General features: G+C 38.1%; 1 protein-coding gene across 2 annotated transcripts in view; it reads right to left on the bottom strand.

Moving 5' to 3' along the window:
* Nucleotides 1-2082: 2082 nt before the first annotated feature.
* CNOT6 (CCR4-NOT transcription complex subunit 6) overlaps nt 2083-17058 on the bottom strand; it is a 42182-nt gene continuing 27206 nt past the window's right edge. The window contains exons 4-12 of one of the 2 annotated variants that reach the window (XM_019535181.1): nt 16199-16303; nt 16032-16100; nt 13382-13539; nt 12731-12885; nt 10801-10955; nt 9761-9991; nt 8020-8222; nt 5933-6141; nt 2083-3514 (exon numbers count right to left, since the gene is read on the bottom strand). In XM_019535181.1, the coding sequence (XP_019390726.1) occupies nt 3511-3514; nt 5933-6141; nt 8020-8222; nt 9761-9991; nt 10801-10955; nt 12731-12885; nt 13382-13539; nt 16032-16100; nt 16199-16303 (1289 nt within the window). In that variant the 3' untranslated portion in view covers nt 2083-3510. Of the gene's footprint in view, nt 6142-8019; nt 8223-9760; nt 9992-10800; nt 10956-12730; nt 12886-13381; nt 13540-16031; nt 16101-16198; nt 16304-17058 lie in introns of both variants that reach the window. The other variant, XM_019535182.1, reaches the window with a different exon arrangement.

The following is a 17058-nucleotide window of genomic DNA, read 5'->3' as shown; positions in this document are numbered from 1 at the left end:
TATGAGTGACCCTCCTCTGGACCCTCTCCAGGTTCTCCATGTCCTTCTTGAAGTGCGGCGCCCAGAACTGGACACAGTACTCCAGCTGCGGCCTGACCAGCGCCGCATAGAGGGGGAGCAAGACCTCTCTGGACCTGTTAGTGATGCCCCTGTTGATGTACGACAGGGTGCGGTTGGCTCTGCCTATTGCTTTGTTGCATTGGCAACTCATATTCATCCTGGAGTCAGTCTTGACTCCAAGATCCCTCTCTGCCTCTGTGCTGCTGAGAGGGTCAGCCCCTAACCTGTAGCCATAATGCTGGTTCCCTCCCTAGGTGCAGCACTCTGCACTTGTCCTTGCTGAACTGCATCCTGTTCAGATCCGCCCACTTCTCTAACCTATCCCCGTCTGCCTGGATGCGGTCCCTGCCTGCCGGTGTATTCACTTTACCCCACAGCTTGGTGTCATCAGCGAACTTGAACAGGGTGCTCTCCACACCCTCGTCCAGGTCACTAAATCCCCTCCAGATTCAAGTCAACTCACAGTCCCCCAGCATCCCAGGATGCTTTGCACATCTCCTGCAAACTAGTCCCTCCCCTTGCAGGGTGGGCAGGCTAGCCTTGGCCTAAGTTGTCTGCTTCAGCCAAGCAGAGAGGTGTGCTCTGGTGCGCCCACCCCTGGATTCTGGCCTGGGCCACTGCAGCCACGTGGCTGCATTTCTGGAATCAAAGGTGAATGTCTGTTCGCTGCTTATCCATTCAATCTACACAGCTTAGACTACCCTGAAAAGATTGAAGCGATTTAGCCGTGGGCTTTTTGAGTGTCTGGATTTAGCTCAGACGTTTCCAGGCATTAATCTTGATATATGCTTGCGGTAAATAGAATTGAATGAGATCTGCTGTTACTGTTGTCTAAGGAGAAATATCTGTAAGGCCAATGAAATAGTACATAACTGTACCTTTTGAAGGCTTTAGGAAATATCTTTGCACTAGGAATAACTTAAAATAGATGACATATCAGAAATATACAAAGACCTTCACATCAAAAAGATCTGAATTGTCTTACTTTCACTTCCAGAATGTCACCAGTTGATTATTAATGGATGTTCAATTGTCCAATAGCTCATAAAGGTGTTTGGGAAACCAAAAAGTAAATTTTGTCAAGAGAAGCATCAAAAGAAGACGAACTTTTCCATAAAAATTGAAACTTAAAAGGTAACAAAATCTTTATGTACACGTTTATGTTTAGGCATTTTATAATTTTGAACTGAAGCAATCTTTCTCTAAAAATCATGTTCTTTAAAACAGTATTTTCCGACCCAAGAATCACTTACCTCTTGTGTTTTTCACTCACTGAAATCCCTTTTACATACTTCAGCTTAATTGGCAAATTGCTGCTTTGCAGATCCTCAAAACACCCCCCCCCCCCCACAGATAAACCTGGCTTGCAGAGAAGAGAAGGTTGTTAGTACAGTGGAGTAGGGAGGCCTGTACTGTGCTAACCCAGGCTGTGTGTGCATGAGCCAAATTTGACCCATGGGATTGTTTCACCAGCCCATTCAGCTCTGCATGGGTCTTGAAATAGGACAGTGGAGTGGTGGCAGCAGAATGCTATGCTGGCACACAGGACTATTCTCTGGCTGGATCCAGTATGCAGGATCACACCCACAGACCAACCCCACACACCAACCCAATGCTCTATCAGGCCCACCGACAAACCCCACCCATGGGATCTGGCCCACAGCGTGGCACTTGAGCTAGAAGGTTGAACACCGCTGGTTTAACCTACTAATATGGTTTTGAACATCTTCCACGTTGACACGGTGTTAAGATGGGAGGGCTGATGTGCAACCCAGTACAGAAACAAAGGCAAACTCCACACTTCAGATCTGAAGATAGAGTTCCAGATTCTGAAGGAAGCAGTATCTTGAGTTCCAGTTCATGCCTCTCCAACGGGAACGATTCGAATTGGTTCCTAGTGTGCAGATTACTATACAAAAGGATTAAGTCTTCAAGGAATTTCAGATTTTGTACTTTACTTGGGTAATTCACACAATTTATGAAAGGTTTAGAAATTGGGTTAAATATAAATTACACTTCAAAAAATTTTGAAACAGATATTGGATTTATTGGTCAGCTATGAGTAGGAAAATACATTGGTAAAGAAAAAAAGAAGACCCTGTATATATAAATATAATACTAGCTAGTTAAAATTTGACCAAGAAGAAAGTTCCACTGAAGAGAACAGTAAAAGCCCTTGTTTACCATCAGACCATATTCAGTTTCCCATTTATCTTATTGAAGAGCTGCCTATAGACAAATGCAACATTCTTTGAGCTTAGTGCAGATAATGTGCTGGTTTTTGTTACATGAATGGTAAACAAGAGTTAGTCCAGTGCATTACACATTATACAGAAGTACTGTGAATAAAGACTAAGATATTCTATTTTGGACACTACTTAACATTCCAAGACACTTAAGTGTTAAAATTTATGCAACCAAAGGAAAAAAAAAAAGCAGTTAACATACTAAAAATACTGTGTCTGGCTGGATGAAAAAGGCTCACTACTAAAGCAGTTAATTGAAACAGCTGTAAGTTTTACATTGTAATGAGTTTCTTTTAAATGTTGTAATTATTCTGTCTTTAACATAGTTTCTTTTATTGCATGGCTAAAAAGCAAACCTGACACCTTAAAGCTACTTTTCTAAGCACAAATCCTAAATGAATTTATTAAAAAAAAAAACTCATTTGTTAACATTAGATCAGAGTTGTATGCAAACTGTAGTTGTAAAAGTAAATTGGTTTTATTGTCAAAATGCTAGCCAATTTAAAATGTTTTGAAGTCGCCAAAGGGACAAAATAATTACAAACACCTTCCCCTGGAGATTTTTTATTGCCTACTTCTTTATGTTAAGAAGCTGCAATATGCATGTTGATGCTTTGTATTTGTTTCCACTTCTTTAGTTTAAGAAATACCACAAATTAAAAATTTAGATGCACAGAACTGTTTTGTGTGTGTAAATAAGAACTACACAAGGTATGGCAGACAGTACTTTTTCAAGTGGCAAGAACTGCCCCAGAATATCCAATATAACTTGAATGAAATCCCTCAAACTCACCAATGTTTTCTGACTTTCGCTATGTATTTTTACAACAAGAACACTGAAGGTATATTATGGCAACATCCAAAGCCACCTTAAAATAAAAGTATTGCAAATAATCATATTGTAGAGCATTTACAAAGCAAACATTCTGCATTTAGTGAAGGCAGATGGTTTATTGCATTATTTTGTTTGTTATAGCTGGAAATTGAGATGTTTTAGTTAGATCTGTTTGACACAAGAAAACATTCTCTTTTAAAATTGCTTGATAAAAGTTTACCTTGGTTCACTTTTGGCGCATCTGGTCTTTTCCTATATATTCAAAATATTTCTCCTTTAGTAGGCCTCAGAGCCACTCTTACAAATGTTTCAAACCCAGTGAGGTCAATGAAACCTGTTCATTGCATTCAATGGGCTGGCCTGAAGGCTTCATCTAAAAAGGTGGAGAAAAAGTTATTCAAAAGTAATTCATAGATTGCAATGTGTCTAGTTAAGAACACTACAGTCTCCAAAGACACAATATATCATAAAAGTTTTAATATGCTGCCATAAATTCAAATATATTTAAGACTAACAAATACAGGTGAAAAATGTATTGTGTAAAGCTCAAACCTTTAGAATCTAACAAGTGCACTCAAGCTCCAGCATCTATTTAAGTAAATTATTCCCCTCTAAGAAATACAAAATGAATAAGTGCTTCCCTTCCCCTTCTGTAAAGCTTTCTGGACCCATTATATAATCCAGATCATCAGGAAAATAAAGAGTTTGCTCAGTTTGACGTGCCAATTTAGCAAGTCATCACTGGAAATTGTCATGATGCACATTACCAACACATTGTTAAGGAAACATGAGTAAAACACTTTTTATTCACACTTTACAAAAAACCCAAAAAAACAAACAGAAAAAAATAACACTACGCATTAAGTCTACTACATCAACACTACCAGCATTTCAATGTACTGATTATAAACTGGACATGTTTGGTGTTTGCACAACTAAAAAACAAAACAAGAAAAGAATCAGGTCCCAGACAAGGATTCAAGATCAAGATTTTTCCTACTAAAATTTAAAACACACATTTTACATATCTGAACTATTTGTAATTTTCAATTTTGTTTAAAACAGAATGGTTTGTGCACGTTTAAGTGCTGACTTCTCTTTCATAAAATTTAGAATCATTATTACCAAAATCCATGTTGTGTATACAAAAAAAAATGCACACTATTCAAAAACATTTTCTTTAATGCTCAGTGTCCTTTTGCTTCCCTGCCCGCAGTTGAAACAAAAGCAGTTAGACCAAGCTCTCTCTCATTACACTGATAATTGAAGCTGTATTAGTTAAGGAGTGGGTAAGTTCTCCCTTTTAGGACAGAAAGATGAGTTATATTTGCTAGCTGTTATATACTTGGCTGTATGAGACTAATGGCACTGAGGATATACTACAACTTTAAGTCTTACTTGACACTTTAAAATATGAGTTGGACACTTTAAAAGTGATCTGAAGAATTGTCTTGGGGACCTGTACTGAAAAAGCATCTAATTTACACTGCTTCATAAACTGAAAATGTAATTTTTTTTTTACTCTGAGACTGAGAAACATATTTAAACTGAAGAAGATTCACATGATAGCATTTCTTAGTGGAAAAAAGCACTGTGCAATGACACAGAGAAGCAGTGCATAGGTATTAGAAGCTAGAAACTATGTACCCATAATCTGAACATGTTCAAAAAAGTGTGATTTTCAATGCTTCACAAAGGAAAACAAGATGCCACAGCTTATACAAAAGTATCTTCATAAAATTTTCACAAGTGTTAACATTATTTAAAAAAGATAAAAGAAGATGAACAGGTTCTCTCTGCATGCACAGGCAGTGCTAGTTGAGAACAAATTGAAGCAGGCACAGTGGAGATAGGACAAGAAGTATTGACAAGAGAAATTAAAAAGCTTTACACAAACATCCCTAGTTTTATTTAAAATTAGAGATTTAAAAAAAAAAAAAAAAAAAGATTAGATGAATACACATCAATGATAGTTTTCAGTCCACACAGATCTACTCATTGTTCACTGCTTAGCTTATCTGTTCTTCAGGAACTTAGGTTTTTAAGTTAGAAAACCAGAAATGCATGTACTCGGTAATATTTGTAACATTTTACAGATTCAGGTTTAAAAAGCAGTGTTCTCAATTGAAAATAAAAAGTAGTACAAAAGGGCTAACAAAACCCTAACAGTGCAAATCATTAGCAGAGAAAACCTGTTGCAACTTCTTTTACAAGCTGGCCTTTATAACACATGAAAACATAAAAATTTAGCCTTAGTTTACAATACAATCATTTTCCAAATCTGATTTTTTTTAAAGTACAAAATCTCATAAATCAGGTCTTCTGTTGTTCATATACAATCAATAAAGGCTAAATTCAAATTCTGTATTTTACAAACAAGTCTGAAAAAGGAGGGAGTGAAGTACGGAAGAATGTTCTCCGGATGTTACTACTGGCCTCAAAAAAGTAGTGCTACAGATATCTGTGCAAAGAGAATATATTGTTTAATAATTCCCTATTTCAAGGCATGAAAAATGTCACGTTGGATAGAACAAACAGGAAGATTAATTGTTACAAATTAAAGAAAGGCGCAAACGCACCAATCCCTGTCTAACAGTATACAAAGTATATTGGGCTCAGAATTGTGTCTGTTGATAGCACCTGGCTTTTACTATATCTTTATCAAATAATTAGATTTAAAATTAAGATCATTAAGAAAAAATCCCTGTTGGCCATACCTCACTCCTCTATATTCAGATTTTACAATTTTACAAGTTTGATTGAGGTTACCCTCTAAGATGTACTTGACTACCTCCTGCCTGGGAGATGGATTCCATTTACCGGGGGCAGGAAAGGCAGCAAAAGCTCCAGTTGTGCAAAAAGTGAGAAGTGGTCAGAAGGGATGAGTGGATGTGGACAACCACTTATATTGTTCTCTATTAACCAATGATGATCCAAAGGTCCAAGAATGCCAAGTATGTTTAGCTGAGGTTTAGAGTAGAAGATGTAGTCAATAATACCCTGAAACAGAAGGGGAGAAAACATAATCAGGACACCATTCTTTGGCCAAATACACTTCCAAAGCCCAAACTTTTGAACAGATATATAATAGCTACCAAATACAAATGCTCTTTCAAAAACTTTGTTTTTTTGGAAGTTAAATATTTTGAAAGTGATACCACTCCTTCCCAATGGCAAGTGTGCTACTAAGCTGCTTCTGCTTCCCCTTTTCTGGCCAGCGTTATGAGTTGCGCAGGATGGGTCATGGAAAGGTTACATAAAAGATTATTGTGTTTTTGCTTCTGTTGTCATCCCTCTTCTTTGAAGGGATTTCATGTCAGATTTTTCTCACCCACTATTTATGAGCATCTTCAGAATCCCTACATGTCTGATAATCCCTGGTGCCACTGAAAGACTTTTTCCATCCTCATTCTTGAAGTACATATTTTAAACACTGAGATGAGAATGGCTTATGATTAAGATCTCTGTAATAACACTGCCCATTCACTTGTCCACAGATGTTCCATTTACAGAGCTCTTTTGCAATAACATGCCGTCATAACAGGTATGTTGAACACAAAGACGTTATTTTTACCTTATTCTTTTGTTTTGCAAGACCACAAAGCTGCCTCTGGGTCTTTTTTTTTTTTTTTTGGACCTGATACTTTGCATCTGCTAAATCCTGGACAATGACATGACTCCTTTTGACTTCTGGTGGCCAAAATTTAGCTCTCAACTCAACCGAATACCGTTTCCAGTGATTTGGCACCAAACCTGAAGCTTCTTTACAGAATGGAGGACTTACAAACTTAGAATGCTGTCAAGGGTCTTTTTACTACAGCCAAAACACTAATATCGAACTATATTCCACAACAGGCAAATATTTTTGTTCTTGTGGGAATCATTCCTCTCGTTTCTTAGTGGTTATAAGGTTGCAGTTTCACCTACAAATAGCTCTCTTAATTCACATAAGGGAATAATACTAGTTAAAATGATACCGGTTACTCTTACAGTTTGTCCATGAATTGTTTAAGAACAAAGTAAGGAAACAGCCATTAGGCCAAGTGCTTAATCACATATTTCTTTCTTTTGTAGGGTATTTTAAAAATGGTATTTGATATTAACTCTTCTCCAGAGACAGAGAAATTGAAAACCTTCTAACACACTCAACTGTAAGGCTATAAGTCACATTTCCCCATATTTGAAGAGGGGAAGAGAACCATCTTTGCTTTTCCTGAGAAAGGAAATGTTGACAATTCTCATGTAGCAACACAGCAGAGAGGGAAACACAGAGAAGTGGTAAATTATTTATATATAATCTGTTAGCAGCTTAACTGCTATTTTCCTCCAGTTTTATTTAATTGGGATTATTAAAAAAGATACTAAGTACAAAATCTGTTTTACATGGAAAAATAAACTGTCGAGACTCAGAATACATTTATTACCTTGCAAATGGCAAACAATTTTCATTTTCAGTCTGATGAAAGAATTAGTGTTTGCTGGGTGACTGTAAATTTGTTAAGCTAATCATTACCTACATAAGAATTAGAAGCCAGCAGAATTTATTTTTCTAGAGCGGGGTGACAAATATCCTGCCTGTGGGTTGGATGCAGCGGCATCTGGTTTGCAGCACTCCTACCGGGACGTGACTGGGAACAGGGCTTGCCACAGAAAACTGAGGTATGGAAACCTGCTGCGGATGGGTGTGAGTTACAGCTGCATTAACCCCCAGCAGCCCCCTGATGCTGCTTGCCTCGCTGCTGCTGGGTGCTAATCTGACCCCTGAGGAGCTCTGAGTCCAACACCCCCGTCCTAGAACACTGATTTAAAGAAAACTTGTATTAAGCCCTGCAACAGAAAATGGTTTCAAAATATTGGAAACAATGATAAATGTCTAACCTTGAAGTCAAACGTATAATTTGTGTAAGGCATTAGGCCATTCTCATAGGCACTCTTCAACTTGAAACCATGTGTGATCCTTCCATTCGTTGTTCCATTTTTCCCATTACAGCTGAAGTTAGTCAGACTTTCATTGTATCGCAGTTCCTTAAAATCTTTATGATTTGTTTCCACGCCACCAGTGCTCAAGTACTCAACAACACCTATTAACAGGAACATGAAAAAAAGGTACGAACTTACAGACTTAGTAGGTTTGCACGAACAGAAACTGCTGCTTTCATGCACTTGGGTCTATACTTTAAATGAGCCCCAAATTAAATGCCTAGAGTGCAGTCCATGTAAATATTACAATACTAAAAAATGATGTATATGCTACGCCTAACCCACAGACAGAGAAGGATCGGTCAAGAAAATAGGAACTTTCTGATAGGCATCTATCAGATAGAAACGGACTAATAAAGTAAAATGGTAAAGATGCTTGAATCCATCAGCAAAGGGTAGAAGTAGTTTCGGTCTATCAAAGCTAGTTCTATTGCAACCCCTCACCCAGCATTGCCCAACCCTACTCCAGGGCCAGGATACTTCTAGAGACAAAACAAATCCAAAGATTAAAACAGTAATATTATTTCAAAACCAAACTGGCATCAAGTGTCCACATCTCTGGAGAGTTGGGACTCTGCTCCAAGGCTGATGACTGTTTTGATGGACTCTGATCTCTCCTCAATACTTTAGGATTTAAAGCCATGTATAGTATTTGTCTAAAGGGGTGCTTTAAAGCTGAAGGCCTCAAAAGTGCATATTTCTGCACATTGTAAATTGGTGTCAAAGCTACTTCTGAAGGCAGTGGGATCTCAAGACATGTTGAGAACCCTGTATCTGTAACAGAGGAATTCAGTATCAGGTCTGAAAAATTTCTAACCTAACAGAGAAATATTTGTCAAAAGCACATACAAGGAATAGTAATGGTGGGGGAAATTCTTGCATAAAGTCTGCACAAAGAGGAAGCATGGGAGGACTGTATTCAGAAGGGAGCCAGTAGGCTGCCTTCCATCTAACTGCTACCCAGGGAAGGAAGTGAGTGCATGCTTCATCCCTGGACTGTAAACTTTCAATTATTTCTGGTTATTTTAGATCTATATTTTAAGATCTTTTTCGCATTTTCACTCCAGAGAACAACAATCCCACAACAGCTATGTCTACATAGCAAACTTAACATCCCTGGTAAAGGCACCCTCTCAAGCATGCTCTTCTGCTTTGGAGACTTGCTTTCAAAACGAGAAGCAGTGTAGTCATGTCCATGCAACTGGGCTAATCAGAGTAAGAGCAGGCTACTTGGTCACTCAGCAGTAAAGGTTAGCCCATCCAAGAACCATGTGAAGGTGGCTACTCTGCTCCTGGTTTAGGCAGCAACCACTACTGAGCAGCGCAGCATGCTTTAGGTTGCTGCCTCTGGGATGGTAAATTTACTGCATTTATGTTGATAATGGTTCTTCACTCCAAAAAAATACTAGATGCCTACTACACTACACGGTCAACAAAGTCACAATTTAACTGGAAAAAGGGATAACACACTATTCCATTATTCATTATTATTTTTGTATCTTAGAACCTGAAGCATCTTATTCCTTACACAATTAAAGAGTTTCTTTTATAGGAAGACAATGGACACATTTCATACACCCCTTAAATAATGGTCTAAAAAAAAAAAAAAAAAAAAAAAGTAAAATATTGCTGTTCTTACCAGAATCTGGCAGAGAATTGAGATCTGCACACAGTACAAGTGGAATGGTTCCAAGTTCTCCTGAAACACCAGGTTTGAGACTACGAGAGGCTTTATCAATAATGTTCTTTACCTCAGAGAGGAACATCATAGTCTGAACCAGCTTCACATCAGAATACTCAGGATCCCAATGCATATGTGCATTAGCTACAAGAACTAGCTGCTTCTCCATCCCAAGATGTGGCTTTCCAGCTAAAATTAGAAATAAAAGATTTATATTTGCAGTACCTGCAAAAGGTAAAGCTAATACCTTAACTGCCTGGTATTGTAAGCAGAAAATTTGTTTGTTTTTAAAAGATGTGACCACATCAGCCAGTTTAATTGATCAGCTTTAAAAATGAAGTTTGGAGGAGAAAAGAAACCACGCCCTTAAATGTGCTTTCTAAACACAGCCAAGAAATTAAGAGGATAATACTCAGCTCTCACTGTACAGCCAATAGGGAGAATTAGCTACAACAACTTCTAAGACTACTAATGTGGTCGTGAGGGATGGAGGGCCATGAACAAGACTTGCATGGTACAATTAAAACCTGTAGATTTAAAAAGGCCACTACAGTTGATTATATATAAAAATCACACTGAGAAATCATGCACATTTATCTCCAATTATTCTTAATCCTCTCCAGAAAAATACCCACCAACCACACCTTGATAAGCAAGAATAGTTCAATGTTTTCTAAGTTATTTTCAAATGCAGCAGACTCAAGAAAGAATACTGCAAGTTTCCTGTATCCTTATAACCCTTGAAGTATCCTACCTTTAATCGTCTATGGTACTTAAAAGAAAAAAAGGTTGTTTTAACACTTGCCATTCCAAAAAAGATTTGCAAATCCTATCTGAAGTTAACATTGCTCCCAAATGCAACACAGCTGTAGACAGGTACGTACTGTGTATTTTTGGAATGTTATTTTTTCATTTCCTATTTCACTTAAAAGTTGCATTGTAGACTGCAAAATACCTAGTTCAATTTAAAAAAAAAAATGAGGTGAATGATGACTTACATGACATTTCTATCAATTCCTTTCGCAACTCTAGCAGTACAGCAACTCCAATGTTATCCTTTGTCATAACTCGGTTCAGCATAGCTTCAGACCCTTCTGAATTTGCCATAGCTAGTTGATTAAACTCAACAGTATGTTTTTGAACCAAAGTGAATCTGAAAGAACATTGTACAGTTTCTTAAGCAGACAATTAAGACTTCAATGTAATTATATTAAGTTACCGCAGTCTTAGCCAGTCAAATTATTCCTTTATAAAATGCTGAGTGAAGACAGGAGACAGGTTTTCACTAGCTATTTTTATCTGTGGCTCCACGTTAAAAACTCAACTAATTTCAAGTTTAAAATAAAAAGCCTTGTTTTTCCACATTCTTTCTTCTTTTGTATGAAGAAAATGGTGTGCGTATCTTTATCTGTGTGCGCTTTGGCATTTTCATCTATTTGGGAGCTCTAGCCCATCAGAGACATTACCAGCGATCACTGCGTGGAACTGGCTCTTGTTGATTCCTCCCACATTCTTTAAGACTTTAGGAAAAATATATGGTATAATAAAATCTTTTGCCTCTCTTGTGCTACTATACAAATCAATTTGAACTAGGATAAAACACCTGTTAATATGTTGGAGGGTATTATGGTTGGCATTTGCAGTGATTTGTGGACATGAAAGAACATACAAAAAACTCTTATAAAAAGAATCAGGACTTAGACCAGGGCACTCAATACTTTACGGATGCAGAATTTACTTGTGTAAGTATGGTCTAGATCTTCAAAAGTGATTGACGATTCTAGATACCTCAATTTTAGGTGTTTTATTCCAGACCTGTTAAGAGATGCCCCTGAGTTTCAGAAAGCATTGAACTGTACCCATTTTCTGAAAATGAAGTCCCTTAAAGGCATGGGCAACTGGTGCCTCCCAAGTGGGGAGGGGCAGCACTTGTCCCCCCAGCAGACAGTCAGTGACTGGGTCCCCCTGTGGCCTATCCTGCAGACTGGGGTGGAGGGTGTTGTGCCACTGACACTTCTGGGTCAGCAGGATTGGTCGCGGGGGGAACACTTCTGGCATGCTCCCTGGCTGGCGCTCTCAGGGTGGGGCACCAGCGCTCTCGCCTGCCCGGGAATGCTGCTATCAGGGGGTGTTCCAGCACTGAGGGGGTGCACATGCACCCCCTATGCATCACAACTACTTAAAGGTGTCAACATTTAGGTTTATATTTAAGAAATAATTTGCTGGGATGATCTAGTTGGGGATGGTCCTGCTTTGAGCAAGGGGCTGTACTAGATGACCTTCTGGGGTTCCTTCCAACCCTCATTTTTTGTGATTCTATGAAAAGAAATATATAGGACAGGTGCTTCATCTTTCTCAAACAATGATCAGGCTCAGTCCTTTTACCTACTTGAGAACCAACATTTTATTCAAAGGCTATAATCTGTTCTTCTCATCTCAGACTGAAGGCATTTAGAATTGAAATTTTTATGTTCAAGGGCAAAATTCTCATTTGCTTTTCCAGGTGAAACTCCAGACATGCTACTTCTAACCCAGTTCAAACAGATTTTCTAGAGGGTCTTTGCTGGAATCTCTGCAATGGGGCTTATATTTCATTACATTCTTCCTGTACAGTACAAAGCATTACAAGACCATGGTTAATATGAGCATTTTTCAGACGAGCTGTCCAACATGATGCTTCTGATGTAGACTATTCCTTTCAGAGGTAGGAATATTTTGCACAGAGCTCAAGAGTCATGAAAGGAAGCATATATACAAAAGTGACTCTGACTTAAGAGCACACCAAGAGCGTACATTCTCCCCATGTTCCCAATGACACCATAACATGAAACTGTCATCCGGCCACGTCTTCACAGTTTCCTTGGTCCGACCAAAGAAACTGAGACAGGAAACAGGAAACGACAAACTTTTATGAAATATACCACTTACTTTTCTGTTTTGAAAAATATTGCACAACCATCAACATGTTTTCTTTCTTGTTCTGACATTGTCCTGGCTCTAGATTTCGGACTGAAGAACCCATTATAGCCACGCTCTTTCAGTTCTACTAGAAAAAAACTGTAGTACTGTTCGGTTTCAACCTCCTGTAAAGTTACAAAACAGTACATAACATCAGCTTAGCACTTCCAGAATACAGACGACCAGTGTTTCCTTCTAGAGGTTAAATAGTGCAGAAATAACTGTAAATCACCTCCAAGCTAGCTTTAAGAAAATAGATATACTAGGAATGCATCTAGGAGGAGATAACTATATTGCTATTTTGAAAAGGCAAATTAAAATTTCTATAATCCCCAGAGTTATGATTATCTCATGTCTCATTTGAAACTGCCACCACTCTCTCACATTTATGTACACACTCCAATATGCCTTTGATCAGCAATTGCTGGTTAGCACTCCATCCGTGTAGGTTGTTAAAGCATGCTTTTGATGTCAAGCAGTGAATAACAACATTCTAAGTTAAATTTATATTGCTTTGTTTTAAAGAGGACTTTAAAACATAACATTTACTTAAAGTGAACTTAAATTATGAGAGTCAAAACCAATACATGTGGATGCAAGAGGAAAAAAGCTCTCTTTTACCTGAAGACTTATGATGTCAGCATTGCAGCTCAAAATTTCCTGCATAATGGCTTTTTTTCTGTATTCCCAGTTCAGTGCCCATGATGGACAATAGCCATATAACTGCCGGGTAGCATATTTATCACAAAGTACGTTGTAACACATGACAGAAAACAAGGCTGCAGAACAATAATTTTACTTACACACGGAATAAATTTTAATAAAGTGTACAATTACATTATTTGCTCTTTTCTTCAACAGTTTATCAATTTTCTGCTTAACTTACTTTAACTGAAATACAGAAGTTAACAGTTTCCCCTGTGGAAAAATGCATCAAATGCTCTTTCTAAAATGAAAGAACCCTACAGACTTGAGCCTATAAAATTTATTATGGAATAAGTCTAAAAGACAGTCCACATACGACCAATATAAATAGTGACTAAGAGACAAAGGAACTTTACTTTAAAAAAAACAAACAAAAAAACAAACCCCCCCCAACTTATTCACTTTTTTTTTTTTTGAAGATTAAATCTATTAAAGCTCTCTTCAAGAAAAGGGGAAAAAAGAATAGACCCGAAAAACTTACAACTGAAGTATAAGACAAAAAGAGAAGCACATGGGGAAACAATGGGACAACACTGATCAGCATGAGAAGTAGCAACCTCTGTACTACAGCAGCTTAAGATAGATGGGGAAGGAGGAGGCAGGAGGCTGGTGATGTAGCAACTGGGACTGTAGGTGGGGGATTCAAGAATATGGGAGTTCTTCTATTTGGAAAATGACACAGTGGAAGGAGACACTAAATTTAGTCCAGCAAGACAGGATATCTGCCAGCATAAGCAAAGCAAATCTTGGGGAATGAGTCCATGCTGCAAAGCAAATCTTGGGGAATGAGTCCATGCTAAAGGTTGCCCGAGTGGACCTACCAATGGGAGATGGGAGAGAAGGGCAAAAAGATTAAGGACAGAGAGAAGTAACAAGAAGGTCATGAAAAGAGGTGCCAGATACAGGTTCAAGGCCACAAACAACAGTCAGTAAGATTAAATGGTCATGAACAACTCTAACATAGTGTTTAAGAAGTAAAAGAGAAAGTATTTAAAATGTAAAACGCAAATCAAAAATATAAGATTGCTTGCCTTCTCCTGCATTATACAGGAAAAATAAAAGATTTTTTTTAAAGCAGCCCTATATACAAGCTATTAGACCTTTTCTTGGCACTTTGCTGGAAAATCTTGGGAAGATCTTAATAGCAATGTCACAGAGAAGCCACACTTTAGCTGCAGCTCTTCGTGCTTACTCTGAGTAGGAGAGGAGAAACTGTGATGACTTTATTATTCAGGTCTTTCAAAGATCATGCCAAGTTCTCCAGCAAAGGACCAAGTGGCTTATGTGACAGGCAAACAAAACACCCCATAAACATAGGATTAGGGGGTAGACTATTTCTGAAGTGTTTAGAAGGCTATATCGTCATCGCATCAAGCACAAGGTATTTTTAAATACACTCTGCCCTCTAAAGACAGTATTTGCTTATATGCACTTAGTTTAACCTCCATGCCCTTACACTTGTGTCCAATTCTACAACAGAGTAGATGCTCCCACCTTTTTTCTCATCATGCCTCCCTTTAATCCTAGTTTCCACTCTTCTTTTCTTCAACCCAAGATCTCTAGCTCCTTAACCCCCGCATCCAGAAGGACTGCTCACCCATGCAAGCCGCTTTTTCCATACTGGTCTACCATATTTCAGCATTTTTCTTGCTGGAGAGGTTCCAATTCAAGTTGCTTACCTACCACTACACCTTTGTATGGGACAGGGCATGGGATCTTACATTACGAAGAAGTGAGGACAAAGAGGTTCCCAGCTGGGGAGAGGCTATATTCACATAGACACTTCGTTGCTAGTTCTGGCCTGGTTCTTAACCTAACACAAGCTTCCCTTAAATCAAGGAAGCTGTCCTGAAAGACTGACCACCATACTAAAAGCTAACAGGACAATGGCAACATAAGTACTACCTGTAGTAAAGCCCAGAACCAGAGCGCAGTGGAAAATTAAAACTAGAGGGGGAATTGTTACAGAATCAAAAGACCATTTCTCTGTCATAATAGCAGTGCTCTGATATACATACAAACTTCTCTGGATAGAAGGAAAATATAAAATGAAGACAGCATCCATTTTTACAAATATCAAGGACTAAAGCTATAGTTTCTTTTAAGGGTTTAAAATATACCCTGTTCTATTGATTTGCAAAATACAAGTTAACCAAATTATAACATTGATAATTTACACATTAAATATGCCAATAAATTTGTAAGTTCCCACATCTGATTATAACAGACCATATATAATCTGTAATAAGAAAGTAATTTCTTTAATGCTATACCTAGGGAAGGGTCTTTCCCAGACTCTCCTTGATTCTTTAAATATTTAATTAAAATATTTTCAGTTGACTAGCTACTTTAAAACATTTAGACACTACTTCAGTTTAGAGGGAATATTCCACTTATAAAATAAAGGCAAATATGAGCTTGCTACAGGAATGCCTATGCCGTTTGTTATCAATTAGTATGGTTTGCTTCACTCTAAGTTATCAAGAAATTCTTCAGCAGAAGGAAAGGCTGAATTACATTAGAGATAAGGAAAGAAAAAAAACCTTAAGCGCTATTGCAATGCTACCTGTTGGTCTTGTTCGGTCTGGTTCTTGCAACATAATCCAAGATCTTGGAGGTGGCTGTTCTGTTGAAACTATCGGAACATTTTGAGAAGGAGAGAAAATACAAAGTGAAAAAGTCACGTTTATTTTAAAATGGCACAAATAAATAATTTTAGGAATGACCACTTACTTCTTTTTGCAGTACCTGCCAAATTATCAAGCAAATAATTCAGTAGCCTTCGTGTTCCATCTGGTTCCTGATAGAGGTTCAGAATATCCTGTGTAAGTGGATTTCCTGCAAACATGGTTACAGAAATACAGAAAATAAAATTAAACTGGAACAATGATGAATATATGGAGGAGTGCGGGGGTGGGGAGGGATTTAAGTCTAACTTCTTTTTTTTATTTACAACCACAGAATACTGAGAACTCTTTTTTCAGTTTCAAATAAAATCCCACTTTCAAAGCCTAGAAACATTTAGACATGGAAGTAGTCCTAAACTAGATTCTCTCTTGCATTTGAGTTTGGAAAGTTTTGCTCTGTCATGCCTTGTGCCTCATCACACATTGGTGATGGGTGAGACAGCTGATTCAGAGGTCCTATTTGCCTGCACTTCTCCAGGAGGGAGCTAAATGTGACTCTGCCCAGTACTTAAAGGCCAGAATATAGTCTCTTTGGGCCAATCTAGTAGGAAATCTAGGTTGTTTAATTAAATGGGGCTCCACTGTATAACAAGGGTCTCAAGTTTACAAAAATAGTGGGGGTTTACTGTCCAGTCAAATATATTAACATTTGACTTATGAGCTTTAAGGCCATTTGTAGGCATCACATAATACAGTGTTTCCGACAGTGTAGACCTTTCACTGAAGTCAGCAGCTCTGTGCACAGAACATACAGTATGACGCTATACAAAATTTTAACTAGGTGCCTAGGGAGGCAGTTAGGAAGGCCAACCGCACCTTGTCATGCATCCACAGATGCATCTCGAGCAGGTCCAAAGAGGTGATCCTCCCCTTCTATGCGGCACTGGTCAGGCTGCAGTTGGAGTA

Source organism: Crocodylus porosus, unplaced genomic scaffold (genome assembly GCF_001723895.1).
Source record: "Crocodylus porosus isolate Cpor-Errol unplaced genomic scaffold, CroPor_comp1, whole genome shotgun sequence".
Taxonomy (NCBI): Eukaryota; Metazoa; Chordata; order Crocodylia; family Crocodylidae; genus Crocodylus; species Crocodylus porosus.
This window is presented reverse-complemented; position numbering and strand designations above follow the sequence as displayed.